The sequence below is a fragment of the Branchiostoma floridae genome, chromosome 3, assembly GCF_000003815.2.
Source record: "Branchiostoma floridae strain S238N-H82 chromosome 3, Bfl_VNyyK, whole genome shotgun sequence".
NCBI lineage: Eukaryota > Metazoa > Chordata > Leptocardii > Amphioxiformes > Branchiostomatidae > Branchiostoma > Branchiostoma floridae.
This window is the reverse complement of record NC_049981.1, coordinates 16,872,634-16,894,335: the sequence shown is the minus strand read 5'-3', so window position 1 is coordinate 16,894,335 and position 21,702 is coordinate 16,872,634. Positions and strand designations below refer to the sequence as shown.

The 21,702-nt window shown below is 38.5% G+C and overlaps 1 protein-coding gene across 1 annotated transcript in view; it reads right to left on the bottom strand.

The window, feature by feature from the left end:
* LOC118410872 (lipoxygenase homology domain-containing protein 1-like) overlaps positions 1 to 21,702 on the bottom strand; it is a gene marked incomplete in the record, with an annotated part of 40,015 nt that overhangs the window by 5,610 nt on the left and 12,703 nt on the right. Inside the window, 27 exon segments of the mRNA XM_035812743.1 lie at positions 1,055 to 1,187; positions 1,596 to 1,682; positions 2,088 to 2,248; positions 2,658 to 2,847; positions 3,220 to 3,425; positions 3,860 to 4,004; positions 4,340 to 4,549; positions 6,158 to 6,312; positions 6,703 to 6,862; positions 7,188 to 7,304; positions 7,990 to 8,168; positions 10,899 to 11,083; positions 11,438 to 11,546; positions 12,487 to 12,591; positions 12,901 to 13,064; positions 13,358 to 13,491; positions 13,747 to 13,901; positions 14,354 to 14,948; positions 15,320 to 15,406; positions 15,862 to 16,022; positions 17,858 to 18,050; positions 18,675 to 18,868; positions 19,426 to 19,660; positions 19,882 to 20,033; positions 20,201 to 20,336; positions 20,723 to 20,809; positions 21,159 to 21,319. Of these exon segments, the coding sequence (XP_035668636.1) occupies positions 1,055 to 1,187; positions 1,596 to 1,682; positions 2,088 to 2,248; positions 2,658 to 2,847; positions 3,220 to 3,425; positions 3,860 to 4,004; positions 4,340 to 4,549; positions 6,158 to 6,312; positions 6,703 to 6,862; positions 7,188 to 7,304; positions 7,990 to 8,168; positions 10,899 to 11,083; positions 11,438 to 11,546; positions 12,487 to 12,591; positions 12,901 to 13,064; positions 13,358 to 13,491; positions 13,747 to 13,901; positions 14,354 to 14,948; positions 15,320 to 15,406; positions 15,862 to 16,022; positions 17,858 to 18,050; positions 18,675 to 18,868; positions 19,426 to 19,660; positions 19,882 to 20,033; positions 20,201 to 20,336; positions 20,723 to 20,809; positions 21,159 to 21,319 (4,596 nt within the window).

Genomic DNA, 21,702 nt, shown 5'->3' with positions numbered 1-21,702 from the left:
CCGAGACCTTGTACGTAGTTTATGATTGCTTATAGTATCCATTGACTGTCAGTACATGACAAATAACAATTGTAACAGTGGTGTTCAAGGACTGCTAAACCGAAGACGCCTAACGGCTTAAGCCTTTATGGCCGAACGGTTTGCACGTTCGATTTGTGATCCGGCTGCCCGGGTTTGGCGCGGGTTCGAATCCCGGGAGTCGGGGTGTTGTTTCTTTCTGTTCTTACTCGCCCCTCTGGTTGTTTCACTGGTTCCCATGCCGACCCTGTGAGTAACAGGCTAGTATGTGCCACACAGGGATGTCGAACTCGGAGATTCGAGGACGAATCTTGAAAAGAAAAGGGGGAGTAGTGTAACAGTGGTGTTCAAGGACTGCTAAACCGAAGACGCCTAACGGCTTAAGCCTTTATGGCCGAACGGTTTGCACGTTCGATTTGTGATCCGGCTGCCCGGGTTTGGCGCGGGTTCGAATCCCGGGAGTCGGGGTGTTGTTTCTTTCTGTTCTTACTCGCCCCTCTGGTTGTTTCACAATGAAAAAAAAAATGAGACAAAAAGATGTTGCTGAATAGATCAGATTTCTGTTACAATTCAAGCCAAGTCATGTAACGGGGAGTTATCGCAGAAAGATTCTATTTCAAAATTTCTATAATCCAGAGATACACAACCATGTAGACAGTAGCAAATGTTTAACTATTACAAAGTCATCATGCATTACCATCCCCTCCAAGGGTGATGTCATTTTTAACTTATTATCCAGAGATAAACTGTAGCACAATGTTAATCTATTCATTTTGTAACCTTCTCTCTGCTGCCTAACTGCTGCCCAATACTAGTTCAGTGCCAAAAGGCTGCTTCAGCAGGAAGAAAATTAATCAAATAATAGTTACTGAGTTTCAATATGGATTTGGATGAAGAGTTTTCCCCCCACTATAATCTGCAGACGACTGTCCTATTGCTAACCTTCTCCCTGCTTACTTCAGCAGAGAAAAGGTTATATATTAAACAGTTTCAATATGGACTACGGTAAGCCCAATGTGTTCTGGTTAAAACTTACTCTTGATAGTTGCTTTGCCACCAACACTAGCAGGGATGTCCTTGGTCAGCTGGCCATCTCCTTTATTCTTGGAGATCCAGTCATCTAAGATGAACACTGAGAGTTCCCCAGAGTCTTGGTTCCTTAAAGTAATCTACATTGAGAAAATGAGACACAATCATTATGATAAACATTGTTATCAGCTACAGCAATAGCCTAGTAGGTAATCATAATCAGTAGGTATATTGCTCCCTTTGCATGTAATAGGTCACAGGTCAAATTTTGTCATGGCCAACAATCTGACAACATTGCTTGAAATACTGGGTGCTCAATAATAATCATGCACTTTCCTTTGTGCCTCCAAAATTTGAGTAAATGTACACAGTTTTAAAGGAGAATGTCAGCAAATTACAAACCTTATTTCCTTTCTTCAGAGCTGAAATTCTGTATACTGAATCTAACTTCAAATTTTACTCAAGGAATACAGGAAAGCTTTTACAGAAAGTTTCTAACTAGTACAATTGTAGAGATGCATTATATCTATGTGCACGCACAGACTCACCTTTTCTAAGTACCAGTCAGGCCTACTGCCCTTCCCATTGTGGCTGACTCGAATCTTCTTCAACTCACCAACGTCATCTAACTCCATCTGTAACATGTTAACAATGGAAACAATTCAACAGCTGTTGCATATCTTTATAATAAAAGTGTAAACTTGAATGAATCCACTACGTGAAACCAAACCCGGTGTGCTTGCATGACTGAAATACACACATGTATGTGAGTCATGGTTGACCCCATTGTATTTGTTGCCATTGAAGAAAGTCTGACAGTCATGTTTCATTTTCAGTCATTGGCAGCTTTGACCAAACATGTATCTTAAAATGAAATTGAGATCAGCATCTGTATCTGTATAGCTGGTAGGACAGCCCTTAAGTGTAACACACCAGCTTTGTAGGCAAGCGGTGTGGCAGTAGTTGCCTGTTTGTCTTGTATGTCCCTTTTGTCATTGATAGCAAACTTTCAGAGGGCTGTTACCTCAATAGATACTCACCCGAAGGATGTCGACCTTTCCCCTCTCAAATCTGTCCTCCCCTTTCTCAAGTGGTATCTCCTGAGTGGTGCCACCAGAGCCAAACACAGTCATGGTGATTTTCCCGTCGGTGCCACCACTGCTTATATCACCCGTGTACACTGTTACCTCATACGGCACCACTAGTGGCAAAAGATAAACACAAATCAAATCAGATTTTGAAGGACTGTTTAAAAACAAATGAAAGAAAGCAGTGAAGCAAGAATTTAACCTTTATGCAAAGTACATTTTTATATATTGTAGCCACTACACCTGTCTATAGTTACTTTGAAGAAAATGATCATGGTATAAAGAAGACAGGCGGTCACTATAGGCTAAACAGTTCTATATGAAAATGGCAGTCTCTGTAAGCTGACTCAGGTCTGCTGCAAAGTTCTTTTCTCTGCCTCAGTTTTTCTTCCATGCTAGCTGCACTTCACTCTAGCTTCACCTAATTTCATGCGCCATGACTATTGTGCTTAGTGTTGTTGTTTTCTTCCTTGCTTTATGTCTATTTCTCACTGTAAGGCATGGGCTTAAGGTGCTACTTACTGGGAGTGTAGCTGAGCATGGTGCTCTCTGCATCCTGTAGTGTGAGAACACGGGAGATCAGTCCGTCCTCTTTGTCCTTAGCCAGCCACCTCTTGCAGGGAAAGTAGTAGTGCTTTCCAGCGGTGGGCACGTCTAACTCCACCTCCTTGACAAACCACCCCTGGCCTGGCAGCACACCATCATGGCCAAACTGCAGTTGTTGAAAGTAGCGATTACAACAAGGTACATCATAATGCAAGTACTACAAAGGTTTTCAAGACATAAATATGCCTACAAGATGTATGAGATTTTTGCTACAAGAACACATTCTTTCTTTTTACTTTTGTCTAAAGTTTTGTCTGTTTTGGTTACATTTGGCTCCAAAAGTTCTCTTCTTTTTCTGTCATTATGTAAGTATTTGACAGATCAGGTAAATGAACAAATGTACAATGTCCACAGCTAGGTACTTATTCTTATCTGAGGGGAGTATGTTTCCCAAGGACACAATATCAGGACCTACTAGGGATTTGAACCAAGGACCTCTGAGTGCACAGATTGTTACACAGCACGGTGTTAAACGTACCTCTATCCTCTTGACATCTCCAACATCCACCCCTTCTATTGCAAAGGTCTCCACAGATGCGGGATCAAACTTGCTCTTGTCCTCCAGATCCAGAGGAATCCTGCCTGTTGTCTTCTTCTTGGGTCCCATGATAATGATGTAAGGGTTGGCGTTGGTCCCGTTGTCATCTCCACCTCCTGTCACTACCTTCACATTGTAGGGAATCACTAGGAGGAAAAGGTATCACAGTGTTTAGGAATATCATATTTCAAGAGAAGAGTAAGGGTTGGCATTTATTGTTGTCCCACCTCCTGTCACAGCCTTTACATTGTAGGGAATCACAGGGAGGAAAAAGTATCATGACAGTGCAACTGGTATCAAACTTCCAAATGCTGGGTCACTCTTCATTACTATGTAACAGGGCAACTCTGAATCAATCTGAACCTTGAATATTTTAGGTAAATAATCAAATTATTGTCTATCAACTGGACTGCCAGTGAATTCTGCAGAGAGAGATGAGAGGAAACATTCATCTATGGGGTATTTGAAAGTCAAGATTGAATGGTAACAGTTGATATGATTTAGCCAATGTCTCTTACATAGATAATTCACATGTATCTGTTCAAAAGCTATATGTAGTGACTGAAGGTATTGTTCTTACAAGGTCCCTCTGGTATTGTCTCATCCATAAGGGACCCTCTGGAGTTCTTCCTCTTCAGACTTGGGCTGGTACTTTTCAGCGACAGCTGGCTGCCACCAAAGGAGCTCCTGCGAGACGATGTGCTGGATGTGTCACCCTCATAGCCCTAGCAGGCATACAATGTAAAAAGAGAAAAGTTTGAATGAGACTCTTGTTTGTTTTGTTTCTTTGTCAAGCCTAATGAACTACTGCTCTGTTAATTATTACTCAACCACATTCATTCTATATGATGACCATCCCCTCTGTCTCCCTCCTAGCTGTGAGTTGTTGCATTATGTGATCCAACACCACAGTGAGTATTTGACACACCTTCAGTAGACATGGTGACAGCTGTCTGGTTCAGGTCATTGATCTAATTTGTTTGTAGAAGAAGAACAGGAAGAAGAAACAGAGAAAAAAACAATATGTTTCCCTTCTGTGAAGGTAATCATAAAATCTGACCTTGACATAGAGTGACCTCTCCAGTTTCCCATCATCCTTGTTCTTGCCCAGCCAGCGCTCACAGTGGAACACGAAAGTCTCCTGGTCAGCCAGGTCAACAACCTCGACCTTGTCCAGGAACCACGCAGGGTTCAACATGGCGTTGTCATGGCGGATCTTGACCTTGAAAACCTTCCCAAGGTCAACTGCTTCTAGCTGGAACTTGTCTACCTGTGGTGAACGAAAGGACAATAATAATAAATCAATACAATTCTTTGAAAAAAATTGAGACAGGAAATACACAAAATTACAAGTCTTCCCAAAACAGTAATTAACAGTACAAGAATGAATGATGCTACAATTGTACTATGTTTCAGGTAAAAAGTCTTCATTCATAACATGCCAGAAATAAACTATTGATTGGTCCAGACATTAATCTTAATCTTCTTGATGACAACACGTGTTCATGTACCAAAACACTACTAATCATTACTTTGCACAAGGAGGGTTAACACACATCATCCCACCAACGCAAAAAGTACCACTTCTTGAAATGTGAAAATACCACCCAGTTACAAGCATCAGATCACTATTATACACAAAAATAAATTTATAATTAATGTAATTTTTATTTGCAGTTTATCAGCTATTTCAATACATACTAAATCTTCCAACACCAGTGTCAAAACACCTTACTATACATGTATAAAAAATGTATATAACCCCTTTGTAAAGTGCCAACTTAACACCTGCCTACCTAGTCATCATGACAACACAGTCATCATGAATTAAAAGAAATGACCTGTTACAAACAAATAACCAGTCAAATTTAGTTCTTTTTTTTCTTTTTCTATTTGACTGGTCAGCTGACTGTATACAATTAGGTGTTGAGAGTAAGTTGGGCAAATTCTGGAAGTTTAGTTCTAGCCCAAAGTTGATCCTGAATAAAGCACAAACAAATGTCAATGATATTACATATGATAACATTACACTATCCAAACTATGTCATGACATAATGTAGCACCATTTAATTTGCTAACCCGAAACCAGTGCATTTCACACTATTGAAGACAGATGCAAATGTGCAAGTGTTGATAAATCTTGGCCACAAAGTGTTTGCTTGTGCAATACATGGAGCAAAAGGCACCATGGTCACACAAAAGTCTTCTGAATGGTGATTTTGAACCCAGAGATTTCAAAAGGATTACCTCAGTACTCTGCCATGCATGGGGAGGGGAGCAAGATATTTGGAAAATTGTGAGTTTTTTGGCCTTACATCTCAAGCTTTCAAGCTGTGAAAGCTCTAAATGGCAAGGTCAAGCAAAATGCAATATGCAGGTGATCAAGAAATGTGCACAGAATAACAGCATTGTGTGTTTTGTTTAGATTGCCAACATGCTTGGGAGAAAATTAGTGGCTTCTCATAGACATGCATAACAACAGTTATATTAGGCTGGACACAAAACTATTAGCTTGGCTAAACCTTAGTAATTTAAACCGGCTTGAGTGATACAGTACAGAACTGAATTAATACAGATAGTCACATTATGGTATCACTGCACCCATTACTGTCCCTTAGGAACACTTGCAGAAAATTACAAACTTTTAACAATACCAAAAACTAGTTGCATAAAGATTGTTAATATATGATACAATCAGACATTACTTGAATACATTCATGGCACTTAATCTTTATGAATGATAAACATTTTTTGTAACTTCTTCAGTATGTGAGCTCAAAAGTACATGAGAAATGTATTGTTTAAGTCTCCACAACTTTATCAGACAAACCTTACAGAAACAATCACAAATCATCTGCTAAAAGTGAGCACTTCATACCTGTCCACGTTCAAACTTGTCCATATGAGTCTCTGACTTGTTGAGTTTTCTCTCTCCCGTGTCACCATTTTCTCCAAAGATGTTTATGAAGACGTTAGCATCAGTTCCCCCTCCCTTCACATCACCCGTGTACACCAACACTTGGTACTGTTTCACTGGAAAGGTTGGAAAAAATACATTTGTCCTTAGTATGGCCTACTATGGAAATGAAAAGCACCCATAGTGCTGAACTGTGTCAACAAAACAACGGACCTGGCCTTGGTACTGAAAACCATCAATGACAATGTAATGTGTATACTAGTAGATAAATTGAGGAGATAAACTTCATCATTGACAATATATCATTAGCTGCTTTTTACCTCAAACTAAAATCCCTAGTCATTATTTCTTAATACAGTACATTTCAACCTCTTTATCCTAAAGTTTTATGCAATCATAACTTCCAAGGAAGTTGCTCTATATTTGTAAAACAAACCCATACAAGTCTGTCATTGAAGTAAAAAAATCAATTTGGTGAATAATTTTCAAAAAAGCAATATTCTTACTTTCTAAGGCATCGTGTTTGATTTCCTTTTTCTTCATGCTCCCGTCTTTCCTGGTTTTCTCCTCCATGATCTTATCTGGCAGGAGTTCCCGTACAATTTCTCCATCATCCTCACCTCGGGCTAGCCACCGCTTACATGGGAAGGTATACGTGATTGAACCCTGGAAGAAAGTGTATTTTAAGAGAGATATGAGGGCACAGACAAAATGATCTTCGGGGTCGTTAGGATTATGCCTCCTTTAGTAGACAGAAGCATCATACATTGTATTTTTTTAAATCATTTTAATGATTATGACATTTACCTCAAAAATGAAAACATTATTGTAAAGAAACATCAATTAGAACATGGACAGTCAAAGTTCATTCCTGAGTTGCACAAGGTCAAAAGTAATCTTCAATTCATATAAAAAGTTATAAAAAGTTATAGGGCTATAAAAAGTTTTATCAAATACATTCTAAAACCTTTAGTCCAAAACACAGCTGTACCTTCTTGTCATCTGTCAGTCTGCGAACCTCCACCTTCTCCAGATGCCAGCCTGCTCCCCAGCCTTTCCCATCATGCCCTATTCTGATCTTCTCAATGGGGTCTCCAACATCCTCCATCTAGAACAAGATAACAGCAAATATATTCAAGGTCAAACACGGGAAGTCTTGAAGTACACAGGATTAGAAGTCTACTCTGTCTTGGGGCAAATCTTAGCAAATCAGGATAAATATTGGATTTTTGTGCCTTGAGTAAGAGGTCTGTCATCAGTGATTTCATCAGCCTAACTGAGGGAATGTCAATATGGACTGCCCTGGTGAAAACAGCTCTGTTGCCATAGCAACTGTCAAGACATGACATGTGGGGATGACACATCCTTAGGCTTACACTTGTTTTACATCAAAATACATACTTTGAGACCTACTTTTATGTCTAACAAAAATGAATTACATAAATTTTATATTGGTCTTTTTCCCATCCTATAACTGGTATACCAAATATAGGCATTACACACAAATTTTGCACAATCAGTAAATGCGTATGCCTGGACTAAAAGGTTTGATCCATTCCCACTGAAAAGGATATTATTTGTAAGTGTGTTGGACTGTTCAATGTGATTCATGAGTGACTCTCAACATGGGACCTCTGGCCTTATGTCCAATCCGAGGGTCCAGCTTGAAATTTGAATCCAGAACCTACACATGTCTCAACAACCCCAGCTCCAGTGTGAACAAGGCCACCAAGCCACCATGTCATAAGATCAGAAGATACATTGTTACATGCAGTAAGAAAGAAGAAGCTGACCTCAACAATAAAGATGTCCTTCTGGGCTTTCTCAAACTTTTCCTTCCTTTCCTTCTTGTTTGCACAGAGACTTTTCTGTTCAGTTTGTGTGTCCCTTCCAAACAGTACGATGTAAACGTCTGCATCCGTTCCCGCACCCGAAACATCGCTGGTGTAGGTGATGATCTCATATGGGACATCTAGAATTACAAGAATTGCACAAAAATAAGCACATGTTAAATCAAAGAAATGAAGCTCTAAACTTAACAATATCTACTTTATAAGTAAAAAAGACAGCAGAAAGAAACAACAACAGCAACATAAGAGAAATACAAACTGACAGCCACGCACACAATTATCAAAAAGTTTTAGCAAAACCTGAAAAAAATTCCTTTTCTAATGAAATCTTTTAATGCTTAAAAGCCACATTATATTTGTTTTGGTAACATACTATTCATTAGATTGAATAAATCTGCAAATATGAGTTATGTTAGGACAAACATGACAAACAACTAGGCTAAGTGTGTCCACAAAAAAAGCTATCCTTGTAAGTTCATTATGACTACCTATTAAATATGAGGTATAACTCACCACCATGATGGTATAACAACTAAAAAAGGACCTGAAAACTAATTTTAGAACAGCCGGATTTTCAGCACTTGGACAGCAATCAAGTACTGGTAAAGCCTTCAGCATGAGGAATACTGTCAATGACGACATTTTGGTGCCAACTGTTATGACCACTTAACATAACACTGATAGATTAATGCAGGTATAATGCATATCAAATAATCATGGTATATTCACTTTTGAAAATGAAGATGTATTGGCAAACTTTGTATTCATACAATTCACAACAAGCCCTACTTATTTCAGAAGCCATCCACCTCAGTTGATATCAGACATTTGAGTGAGCTCTTTTCACTACAGTTTGTCACCAGTTTTGTGCAAGGAGTGCAGGTTTGAGTGATAAATCAACTTTTTTCCAAAAGAATTTAAACACTAGACATGTGGGCTGTTCCAGATTTTCACATCACACCTGTCAATTGTCTTGTTGTCTTAGAGCTAAATGTTACTGTTACAGAAAGTGTCCATGCTCAAAGATATGGTATATATTGTGTAAGCCACCAAACCTTTCATCCTTACTTGAAAACACAACAAAATCCTTGCAAGTTATATACAGAAGCATTTTTGCTCTTAACATTTACAATTGCTTCTACTGACTCGGTGTTACTCTACAAGGTCTACTAAAACTAAACCCTAAAAAAATTACCTAAAAAATCTAGCAATTGCAAGGTGGAAGCTACATTTCAAACCTACTTCTAATGCTCTCTTTAATACATACCAACATACCTTTCACATTGTACTGAAATCTATCAGCTTTGCAAGAAGCATACAGGGAAGAAGAGACATGCAATGTTCACCCCTACTTAGACAATAGGAATGTCCAGTATCAGAGATGCAGAGATGAACACATGACCATTACCATCACACAAATAGGGGTGTTTGAGACTTGCACAGTGTAAAATATGTTTTGCATTGTGCATAAACAAATCTAATGGGCTATTCCATTCAAAAAGTTTAAAACACAGCCATTGAATTTTCTGTTATGTTGGATTAAAAAAGATTGGTGGTGATTGCCATTGAATTTAAAAATTTTGAGGATAGTGACAGGAAAATCAAAAGAGCGATGCTTCACTCAGTCTTTTAAATGGAATATCCAATACAATCTAGTGCATGGCTTAACACAAGCATAAAAAGATAAGCATAGAAGTTTGTACAAGATAGTGATGGTATGTTACACCGTTACAGAGATTTACAACAGCAAGAATTTTCCAAATGCAAAAGTTCAAGTTTAAGATTATGATGGGTGTACAAGTAGATAAACAGAAAGAACAGTTGTGCTATGATCATGCTTCTGTCACTGTCACATTTACAAGCATTCCTTAAAAGTCTTGCATCACAAAAGTTAAGCATACAGTATAATGAAATTGAAGGCCTAGGCAAAGCATAATCTATATGCAGGTTTTAAACTTCATGCTCCTCCCTGCTCAAATGATAGTTTAAAGGAAAGTGGTAATTTTTACCCAGTATGATGATGATGCTACCCAGTATAAGGCATTTCTAATACTCTGTATACTACTTGGTCAATCGTCATAACAGTCATTGTCACCATGTACAACTGTAAGGTCTCCTGTCACTTTAATCTACAACCATAATGTATTCCATTATAATAGAGTCAGTTTCTATACTGTTTTCTGCAATAAAGTCACTATCTACAACTGAAATGTCTTCTGTAATTGGGTCTGAGTCAGCATCAAAACTTGTCTCTGTACTTGTCTCACCTGAAAACAGCAACAATGAAAAAATACCAAATCATCAATTATTTTGTAGACCGTAAGTGATTCCAACATTTACATTAAAAATCCTGTGACTTTGCATGTATTGAAAACCACATCATATAAAAAAATATATGGATGTTTTTGTGTCATCTGTACATTTAACTACTATACAACTATCATATTCATAATGGTTTGCATGGATTCTGTTGCAAACAAAATTGTTTTGCTTATGTTTTGCAAACTTCAACTTTCATAGCTCTGCTGGGTACTCTAAGACCACTACAACTGCATGTAACATTTAAAATATATATATGTTAGTAAGGTCTCTTAAAAAAATGCCTTGAATACCAGGATACCTGATCTGTGCATACATACCTTGGGGAATACAGAGGCTGCAATAGTCTCTTTAGCCTTCTCCCTGCTGTCTAACACCCAAACCAATAGAGAATTGGTAGCTAAACACCTACTTCAAAGTATGTAAGGTTTAATTCAGGTCTTGTGAAAGTCTTAGAGTACCCAGTAGAATTATGACAGTTGAAGCATGACATTGTTTAGAAATGCAGCTATTAAAAAATCATGGAGACATACAGGGGTTGTATTCCTCGGTCGCAGTGTTGGCAGGGAAGAGTTCTCGCTCAAGTTTCCCATCGTCTTGCCCCTTGTCGAGCCAGCGTCCGCACGGGAAGTACCACTTCTGTCCCAGGGAGGGGGCGTTGATTTCAACACTCTCTAAAAACCAGCCAGCAAAGCCACCCTTGTTGTCATGCCAAATCCTGGCAAACAAAAACAAACAAATAATGCATAAGATAATAATAGGAATGATCAAACACCAAGGACTATAGCATTGGACAATAGTTGACAAAGTTCTAAATTCAAAACTTAGTTGTCATTTCTAAAGGTGTGCTTACAAAATCTATCCATTGACTTGAGTAACTTTTGTTCTTGCTATCTACATGTGATTAGATGGATGTCTAACCATAATTGCCATTTGCAAGATTCCTACATTAGAAAATACAGATATCCTATATTTTAGGATGTTATCTATCAGGATAGTAACAATACATTTTGGTTCTCTAAAGGCAAAACAATTGTCAACCAATAAAAGAACAAATCCTAGTAACGCTTACTTGATTTTCTTCAGGTCTCCGATGTCCACAGCTTCCAGTGTAAACTCATCCAGCTGGTTCCTCTCAAACTTGTTGGAGTTGTTCTTGGATGTTTTAAGCTGCATGATACCTGGGACAAAAATACAGACATACCTTAAATCACCAGCACGAGAAAAACAATGATATTAAGTTAGCCTTATAAATCATAGATTCATGAAAACTTCATCAACAGAGAATTGTATAGGAAAGTGAATGAAATGACCGATGCCAATGTAATTTCTTCTGTAAACGTCCTGTACTTCTTGCAAACTTTTAGCTCCTCTACAATCTTTGTGTCTCCTTAGTTTGCTGTAAAATGGCTTAACTGTGTCATCATGCAGTTTGGTATGCACAATGGCATCTGTGTCAGTCTTACTACAGATAGATATAAAAGTAGTAATTCATCTGTGGTTTTACTACTGACAAGTACAACAGTGGTATTTTACCTGTGTCATCATTTGCCCCACACAGTATGGTGCATACATTGGCATCTGTACCAATCTTACTACAGATAGATACAACAGTACAGTAAACTGTAATTCATCTCTGGTTTTACTAATTTATCTGAGGCTCATTAATTTTCGCCTGATTTAAAAAAAAAAAAGAATTTTTTTCTTCTTAAGGGAAGGCCGGATAGACAAAAATGGGTAACGGTTGTGTTGTAACCTAATCATTGAATGTAGAATTGACACTAGAGACTCTGTAGCATTGACTGTAGTTGCAGAGGTGCAACTTGATAGGTAGTTGTAAAAGTGGCACAACTATGGAAGCTATGAGTGTAGTTGCCAACATGGTTAATGATACTAGTCTACCATACTAGTGTCACTTTAACTACATTGGTGCACTTGTTGGCTGTGATGCCATATTTTGTCACTTCAAGTCTTGTTACAATGTCTATTTTGAAAATTTGCCGTCTTGTTTTTTTTGCCCATCTTGTTTTTTTTCGCCCTATCTCATTATTTTTGCAGTCTGCAGAGGATGTCATCCATAAAATTTACTTGCTGTGGCCTGATGTACATTTTTTATCTTACCTGTGTCATCATTCTCCCCATACAGTATGATGTACACATTGGCATCGGTGCCAGCTCCTCTCACATCTCCTGTCTTCACATTCACATGGTACGTCGTTGTCTGGGCTGAAATAAAGGTTAGAGGGTTTGTCACCTCAGCAATGTTCACATGGTACTTCACTGGCTTGTCTGACACTCAGGCAGTAACCGCTTGCCCTTTGCCTGGCATTATTGAGCAGTATCATGTACAAAAGCTACCCCTGCTCTTATCAATAACTATAATCATTACAACACACACTTTTGCTGGTTGGTGGAGATTCAAACCCATAACTATTGAGCCAAGTATTCAATACAATATGGCCTATGCTATTGTTTAAAGATTTCTTGAATGTATTTTTCAAGCTGTAAATGAATAGTAACTCCATTGGTGCTCACCCATCATTTCCAGCCCCAGTTCATCCCTCAGACTTGTCGTAGATTTCCCCTTCTTCAGGGACCTAGTCTTGTCAAACAGAGCTTTGTCCACAGGAACCAGCTCCCGCGCGATCTGTCCATCATCCTCATCTGTAGCCAACCAGCGCTGGCATGGAAAGTAGTACCTGCAGAATAATGGTACAGTCGTTTTGTTAAAAGTTGAAGTCCTTCCCACAACACATGGTTTCTGCAGCCCTTGAACCTCACAGCTGTTACAAGCACAGACAATCCTACATGCTGTCAAGGATACACAGTACCAGACAGCTGTACAGGCAGACAATACCTCTTTCACACAAGTTTGTTAAAAGTGCCGACATAAGATGAGTCACAGTGGCCAAACATTTGCCTAAAAATACAGTTACTGTAGTGGAGATAAAAATCTATAATGTTATCTATTTATCTAAGTATGCAAACTTACTTTTTCTTGGCCTTTACATCTTCCACTTCTACTCTGTCCAGGAACCAGGCTGCCCCCCCACCCTTGTTGTCATGCCGAACTTTGACCTTCTTCACCTCCCCCAGGTTGATGGCTGACATGGTGAACTTGTCAACCTGTGGCAAGACATTTCAAGGTCAAGAAAAATTAATTATACACTGTATCTTAATCCAGAACAGCCGTACTGAAAGCTATTTATTTCTTCATCACAACAAAAACAACTAAGTACTGTATGATCAATTGGTTGATAAAGACTTAATGCTCATCATAATGATAATGGGTGATCTAATATCCTTAGTAATGTACATGCAACTCTTGACTTACACTAGCACCTACTCCCAAAACCAACGCTGAAGAAAAATCTGACTTACATTTCCACGTTCCCATTTATTCATGTTGGTTTCGGAGTCCTTGAGTTCACGCTCTCCTGTGTCTCCGTTCTCACCGTGAACGGACAGGAAAACGTTTGCGTCTGTCCCCGCTCCAAACTTATCACCGGTGTACACTCTCACCACATACTCATTTTCTGAAGACAAGAAGTGATATGTTTGAATAGAAATACTAGACATTGAAAAGTTCTAGTTCATATTGCATATTACATCAGCTCTCACATTCTGATTGGTACCTGAAAGCTGCCACATTCAAAAATGGAAATGTAAAGAGCTGAACCACCTGCATCAGTAATCTCCAATGTTTAATGGTGTAGCATAATGCAAGGCCTGAGTGTTGGCCATTTATAGGATCTGAACTATTGAAGACTATCAAAGAGTATTGTTAAAAAGGGTATAGAGATAGCAGTATACATGTACATTGGTTTTGAAGGCATGGGAGTTGCATTTTCTGTGGTAAGCACTCCCCTAGGAAGAGAGTGATGTGATGTGAGTGAGAAGAAAATCTAGTGATATGCTGAAATTATCTCAGTGGTGAGACAAGTAATCTAAGTCCATGGGAACTGGCCATAAAAATTTGTTCCTGTACCTTCAAGGATGTTTCCTTCCAGTGGTTTTCCTGACTCATCCGTGGGTACCAACTCTCGCACTATCTGTTTGTCATCCTCGTCTTTAGCAAACCATCTATTAGCCACAAATAGATACACTTCTGCATTGCTCTTCTTCCAATCCTCCTCTTTCTCTGAGTCACTACTTGAGCTACTGCTGTCTTTCTTGGATTTTTTCTTCTTCTTCTTATCTTTCTTCTTGTCTTTCTTCTTCTTTTCATCTTCAGAAGAACTCTCAGAGGAAGAGCTGTCTTTCTTGGATTTCCTTTTGTCCTTGAGAGATTTCTTCTTCTTGGAGGGTTTTTCATCCTCACTTTCTGAATCAGACTCAGAGAAGCTGGAATACTTCTTGGACTTTTTCTTGCCTTTTGCAGACTTCTTTTTCTTGGAGGATTTTTCGTCTTCACTCTCGGAGTCAGAAAAGCTGGAATATTTTGTAGACTTTTTCTTGCGCGAGGGGGAGAGAGATGGTTTTCTCCGGGATGGCGAGGCAGATTTTTGTCGCTTTAGTCCCTTCTTCTTGGCTTTTCTTTTCTCCTTTAGTTCTTCTGCTGTTGGATATCTTTGAATGACAACCTAGATATAAAACAAGATACTAGTTAAAAGACTTTGAATTGTTTTCTTCAAAAGACATACAAGACTAGGTTTACATAGGTTTACAGCAACCATATTTACTAGTCTGAGAGTTACTGTAGGTACCTTATGCTCTACAAATCATATGATTATTTGAAAAAATACTGCAGTTTCATTAAAAGTTCAAGCCAGATATCAAAGTGAACAATAATTTTGTTTTCGATTAGACTCTTGTAAAATGACAACTATCATGCCTAGAATATGTTGTACATTTAAACACACGTAATATAAATTCATGATCAATCATTCCTGTATACCATTATGACAGTTTCATTTACGATTTCACAAAGAAAAATGGTATAGAATTATGTTACCTTGTTGAGGAACCAGCCAGCCCCAAAGCTAGTGCCGTCGTGACCAATCCTAATCTTTGTGATGGGTCCAACATCCTTCTGTTCAATCTGAACGGAAACAAAAAAGGATATACGTGTAATGCTAGTTCACCTTTATCCACAGGGTAACTTACATCCATTGTATTAAAAAACAGGGTATCTAGAACAATAAGTCAATTTCAAAATATTGCAGTTTGAAATGACTTAATGTCCCTAAATGCCTTTTCTAACAACTGATGAAGGTTACCTCACCAATAAAGGTGAGCTAGCATTACATGTCAACATTTACAGTAGATGAACATTCCTATGACAATCAAGTCCTTTCAATACCGTATGACAAACATGTTTTGAATATTGGGCAGTAATCATTTCTTTATCCCTTAGGCCTCACATATATTATACAATACTGCACCACTGTGTGATCAGCTTCTGTAATCTTTCTTGTAAGAACTATGTGCTAAGCTGAGAGGCAGTACAAATGTGTTCATGTGTGCCGTTTTTAAACCATTATCAAGAGTGCATACCTTAAACTTGTCAACTGCCTCACGTTCAAAGTTGTCTGTCCTATTCCTGAGCTGAACCTCTTCTGTCTTCCCCTTTGTTCCATAGATCTGCAGGAAGACATTTGCATCTGTCCCCGCCCCTCTGATGTCACCTGTGTAGATGTCTACCTCATATGGAATACCTACATATACAATGTTTGGAAATGAGAGGAAGCAAAGAGTGACTCATCTGTATATGGAAGACAGCCATACAACAGCCCAAAGTTCGAAATAATAATCCTTGCAGAAATTCACGACATTAGGTTTAAACAGATACACAAGACATAATCCACTGAGTCTGCTTACAGAAAAAGTTGAAAATACACACTAGTTTGCTCTATACTTAGTCTAGTAACATTTGACACATGTGAGATATTGACATTGGATTTTATGGATAAATATTTTGAACTACTAAAATAATGTGATCTCCATTTTATGAAAAACATTGTTGAGCTATAGTAAGTATAGCATCACAATCATGTGACATTTCAGAACATAGCCTTTGGGGCCAATACTAATACTGTCATTCATGTAGCCAACTGAAGGCCTTTAATTCCCAATGTATTGAAAGTTGTTTCAATAGAATGCACAATATTATAAATGAATCTTACAGATGACAACAATGGAATTTAGCACAGTTTAACAAATCAGAATGTGCCTTATTGATACAGAAAAAAAAGATCTACAGGAAGACAACACAAGTGTTACAGTCTTTAGCATGAATGTCTCCAGAGCTTTTTGGCCAACTTTGACTTAAAATTTGACTTTGACTTTAGCTTTGGCCAATTTCATCGAATATCTTTGTCAGTTTGTAGTCTTAGAATGGTAGTCACGGGTGTTTGAAGGGCTTCAATTGCAGTATAATTTACAATCATAATGAGATAGGAAGGTAAAGGATTGACTATTAAGCTTTAAGTCTCTTTAGAATCTTTGTCACACAGTGCTGAACATAGCCTCATGACCTTCACCAGACCACTCTTGGGGTTTTCAGTAATATCATCTGTGGTTAGAACTTGGTCAACAAGTTTGCCTACTAGTCTTTAAAATTTGTCTGCACCAGTCAACTATGAATTTTGAAAAATCAAATATGGAAAAACATATTTTGCCTGGATGCAATCAGAGGATTGGAATAGGAAGGTTTCCAGACTACTCCCAACCCAGCACCAACTTTGTCTGCAGGGTGGTCATAAGTACAGTCATGGGGAGGTCCTAAATGTGTGACAGGACTTGATTGTTGATCTGACAGTGGACATTTCAGAATCTATCTTTCAGAGGCATCACTAAAACCTGGAGACACCCTAATTGACCATCACTACTGACATCACATAATCGCTCAAGTTTACCTGGTTCCACCCGTATTATGGAGATTGCTGGGAAGGTGAGGGGGTAGGCAGTGAACAGGGTAAAGAAAAAGGTGCAGTGACTGTTAGTATGGACAGAAGCTGGAAGCAGGACCTCATGCAAACGGACCTTTCAATGCAAATTAAAACAGAATTTGTAAGGTTCCACAGTCAGACATTCAAATATAGATACAAGGAGAAAGACAATTGTACAACACATCATCCCTTGACATTGCTGATACTCATGAATATCATCATAGATAGTAGAAATATGAAAACTATTTTTGAATACAAGACCTGACAGAATACAGATAGAGGAAAACATAGTCAGTGCTGGTTTGCTAATTAACATCTCGTTTATCATTATTTTCTAGAATACATTGCTAACGATTCATGAGCAATGATAACAATCACTTAAAGTAAAGGTCATTTTTGATCTGCTGACTGGTCAGTGCAGATCACATGACCTATCAACAGGCCAAAATATGACCTTTTACCCCCTGGTTGGTCAATGCAGATCACATGACCAATCAACAGTGAGGTCAGTTTTGACATGCTGATTGGTCAATGCAAATCGCATGACAAATCAACATGACAAAAGGGACCTCTAACCCCTTGCCGAGCAAGTCTGAACTTACGGACGTCCCCTTTTATGAGCTCTGTTGGGTACAACTCAACCTCCGTCTTCTCATCACCCTCGTCAGACGCCAACCAGCGGTGGCAGGAGAACACGTAGCGCTCGCCGCGTGACGGAACATCGATGTCAACTTTGTCAAGGAACCATCCTGACCCTGGGCCAGAGTCGTCGTGACCGATACGGATCCTTTCAATCTGAAATTGACCAAAAATGGGGACCAATGAGCCATCTCATAGTTGCTAAGCAATCTTTTATGCATATGCATATACATTATGATATTGGGTCTAGAATCAACATTGAAAGGTTAATCTGTTAAAAAAAAACTTTGTTACTACTGCTGGCTTATCTATACAAAGTAATATTGGTTTCAGCATAGGTTTTAGCATGGACACTATCAAATGGGTCATGATACAAATGTATGCCTAACCTTAGCTAGCTTTTTTTTAAGGCACAACTATCCAAAGACACTGGATCAGCAAAACACATTGTGCTGGAAAACACCATTTTCGGCCTCAAGTTGATGCTTCTGATGTCATTTCAATTAAACCCCCTGGGCAAGTATTGGCAATGTCATCACTGCCTGGGTGTGACATCACCATTAAATGTGATGACATCATCAACCGTGCAGGTTTCATTAAAACCTCAGGTCACGTCTTCTTGATAATGCCACATTTCCAATGCTTGGCTGCCTCATTTGAGAAATTTTTTTGGCAATGTCTTCACTGCTTGGCTAACATGAAATATCCCTCAATGTGATGACAATGCAGCAGGCAAAAATCTCTATATCATATTTCAGGATTGCTGTTTGACAGGCCTACCTTGCCAATGTCTGCTGCCTCCAGTTTGAACAAGTCGGTTCTGTCTCTCTCAAACTTGTTGCTTGTGTTGTCAGACTGGTAGAGTTTGAGTAGACCTGTGTCGCCTTTTGCACCAAATATCTTGAGGAAGACATCAGCGTCTGTTCCTGCATTCCGCTCGTCCCCAGTCTTGACTGAGACGTGGTAGGACGTGGCTGGAAGGCAAACATCAGAACAATGGTTACTTCAGCACCAAGGACAGACTTGCACTATCAGGTAGTGTATTTTTACATTCAAAACTATATCATATAAAATGGATTTTCCATGACAACCATATTGTCATTTCAATACTGTACATTATTAGTATAAACATATCATTTAAATACATTTATCTAGTATACACATATCAGTTTGTTTTGCTACAGTAAATCTTTATAAATTTGCCAATAACTTATAATAACAAAAAAGTTTAGCCCTGCCATTTTAGTGATTTCAAAGTAGTGTGTGATGAACAATGTCAGTTTTATCATGTTTCTACAAATTCATGATTTGCAGCATAGTGCAAAAGAAATAGTTTGCAGCAACTCTGAGTTCACAGTTGAAACCATTATAATAGTAACAAAATGGAATACAGAACACATGTTTCTCATGTACTAAATTTTTATACTTACCAATTGAAATAAAATGTAAAATTTACAGGTCATTACAGCCTAAGATTATAAAATACAGTACTCTGCCATAAGGTGACAGTGAACATACTGAATTAACTCACTTGCAAGCAGCTGAGGTGTCCCCTCTGGAAGAAGCTCTCTGACAATCAGACCATCGTCTTCACCTTTGTCCAACCAGCGGTCGCAGGCGAAGATCGTCTCTGACTTCATCTTACCATGTTCCCTGATGACCACCTTGTCCAGATACCACCCTGATCCTGACCCAGTCCCATCATGCCCTATCCTGACTTTGGTCACCTTCTTCAAAGTCACAGCCTCAACTTGGAACTCATCAACCTAGGATATGCAAGTGCAGTCAAAGTTAGCAAAATCCTTCTTCTTCGTTACTAACATTACAACAAAGCCACTTAAAACATGTTTGATACTGAAGCAAAGAGTCTGACAATAAAACCATTGATTTTATGTCACTAAAGCTGATGAATATCTGACAAATGGTTTCTTTAGCAAATCACAACAAAACAAAGTAGTGAGTTGCCGGATGTACTGCCTTGTCTCACCTTTCCTTTCTCAAACTTGTCCATGTTGCTAGACTTGAGCAGGGGCCTCTCTCCCGTGTCTCCCAGCTCACCAAACAGACAGACAAAAACGTTGGCATTTGTCCCAGCATTCCTCTTTTTTCCAGTGTGCACTTCCACATCATATAGGACAACTAGTAAAACCAAAATCAAAGTACAATGTAAAGTTGTTGGTTTCTGCAAAATTTTATTCTTTATGTCTACCCAATAATACCAAAAGTGCAACTATTAGATAAATCCTTCTTCTTTTTCTTTGCTGCAAGGTTCACTTATCACTGGTCAAAGACCAATCTTGACTGACCTGGCAGAGGCTTCTTGATGAGTTTCCCTTCAGCTGGCATCTCTCTCACAATCTGTCCGTCATCCTCCCCCTTGTCCAGCCAGCGGCCACACTTGTACAGGTACACCTCACCTGTGTCCACTCTTTCCATCTCAACCTAGTACATCATGTTCAAATAAATATTAGTAACAATTCTACATATAATCAGACAGTCAGCAGCTTAAAAGAGTATAGTTGTCTAAAAACAGCCAATACCATAAATCCTTTTTTGCAATTGTTATTTTGCAAACAGTTTAGGAAACAGCTACAGTACTGTGTTGTCCATGAAATATTCTGAGGTTTCAAAAACCATAAAGTTGTTTCTGATAAATCTTTCACAAATTCAAGTCACAGAGTACAAATATTCTCAACCTACTTTTTTAGTCATCCTCTTTGCAAACCATTACATGCCTGAGGATTCAAAGTGACTTCATATTGCAGATTAGAACAATTTTATGAGCCTTTAAACTAGTAACGTTATTGTCTGTGTTGAAATTTTCTTACCTTGTCCAGATGCCATCCTGCAAATGATCCAGAGTCATCATGGCCAATCCTCATCTTATACGGCTTCCCAACATCTTCTATTTCAACCTGAGTATGAAAAAAAAAAGGTTTTTGCTGACTCTTTTCTGTACAGCTTGTAAGGAAGCTTACAGACAAATAGCCTTTGTACCCCTTTTACAAATTACTAAAAAGGTAAAGAGGCCTACTTCATATGAGGATGATGCATGATTCTTCAACAGCTAGTAATGCACTGGTATTCAGCCAAGAACACTGGCTTACACTCACTCTGAATCTGACAAACCATCTTTCATTTTTTTTCCATATCACTCAGACATTGTAGAAAAAAATTACTCCAATAATCACTTTCTTCTTATGACAATTTTCCTTCTTCTGTTTGAAAACAAGAAATTCAAACATTACGCAAAGAAATGGTTACCTTGAAATTGTCTTCCTGTCCTGCCTCAAAGTTATCAGTCTTGTTGCCGATGGAGATGTCGTCAGACTTCCCCTTGTCTCCATACAGCACGAAGTACACGTTAGCGTCCGTACCCGCTCCCCGCTGGTCAGTCGTCCACACCGTCATGTTCCACGCAACCTCTGTGGGGGGAAATGGAAATGAAACTGGTTATATTCATATGGCTGTTAGAAAAAGCAGGTTTAAAAAGGTGCATACTGTATGCAGAGTCTCTAAAATAAAACCTGATGTACAGAAATATATTGTACAGTAAAAATAAACTATAACATTCAGTTATGCAACAGCTTTTCTTACTGCAGTATTGATGTTGAACAGTAAACTGTAAGGCAGTATGATATTTACTTCCTAAATATTTTCATGAAATGCAAAAGAGCTGATTTAACTTTATAGCATTTTTGAAAAATGACTTCAAGTATCATTCTAATCCTATATCAAGTTGCTTAAACCAATGGATAAATGGTATATATACTAACTATTTTTCTTACAATTTGAAAATCAACAAATA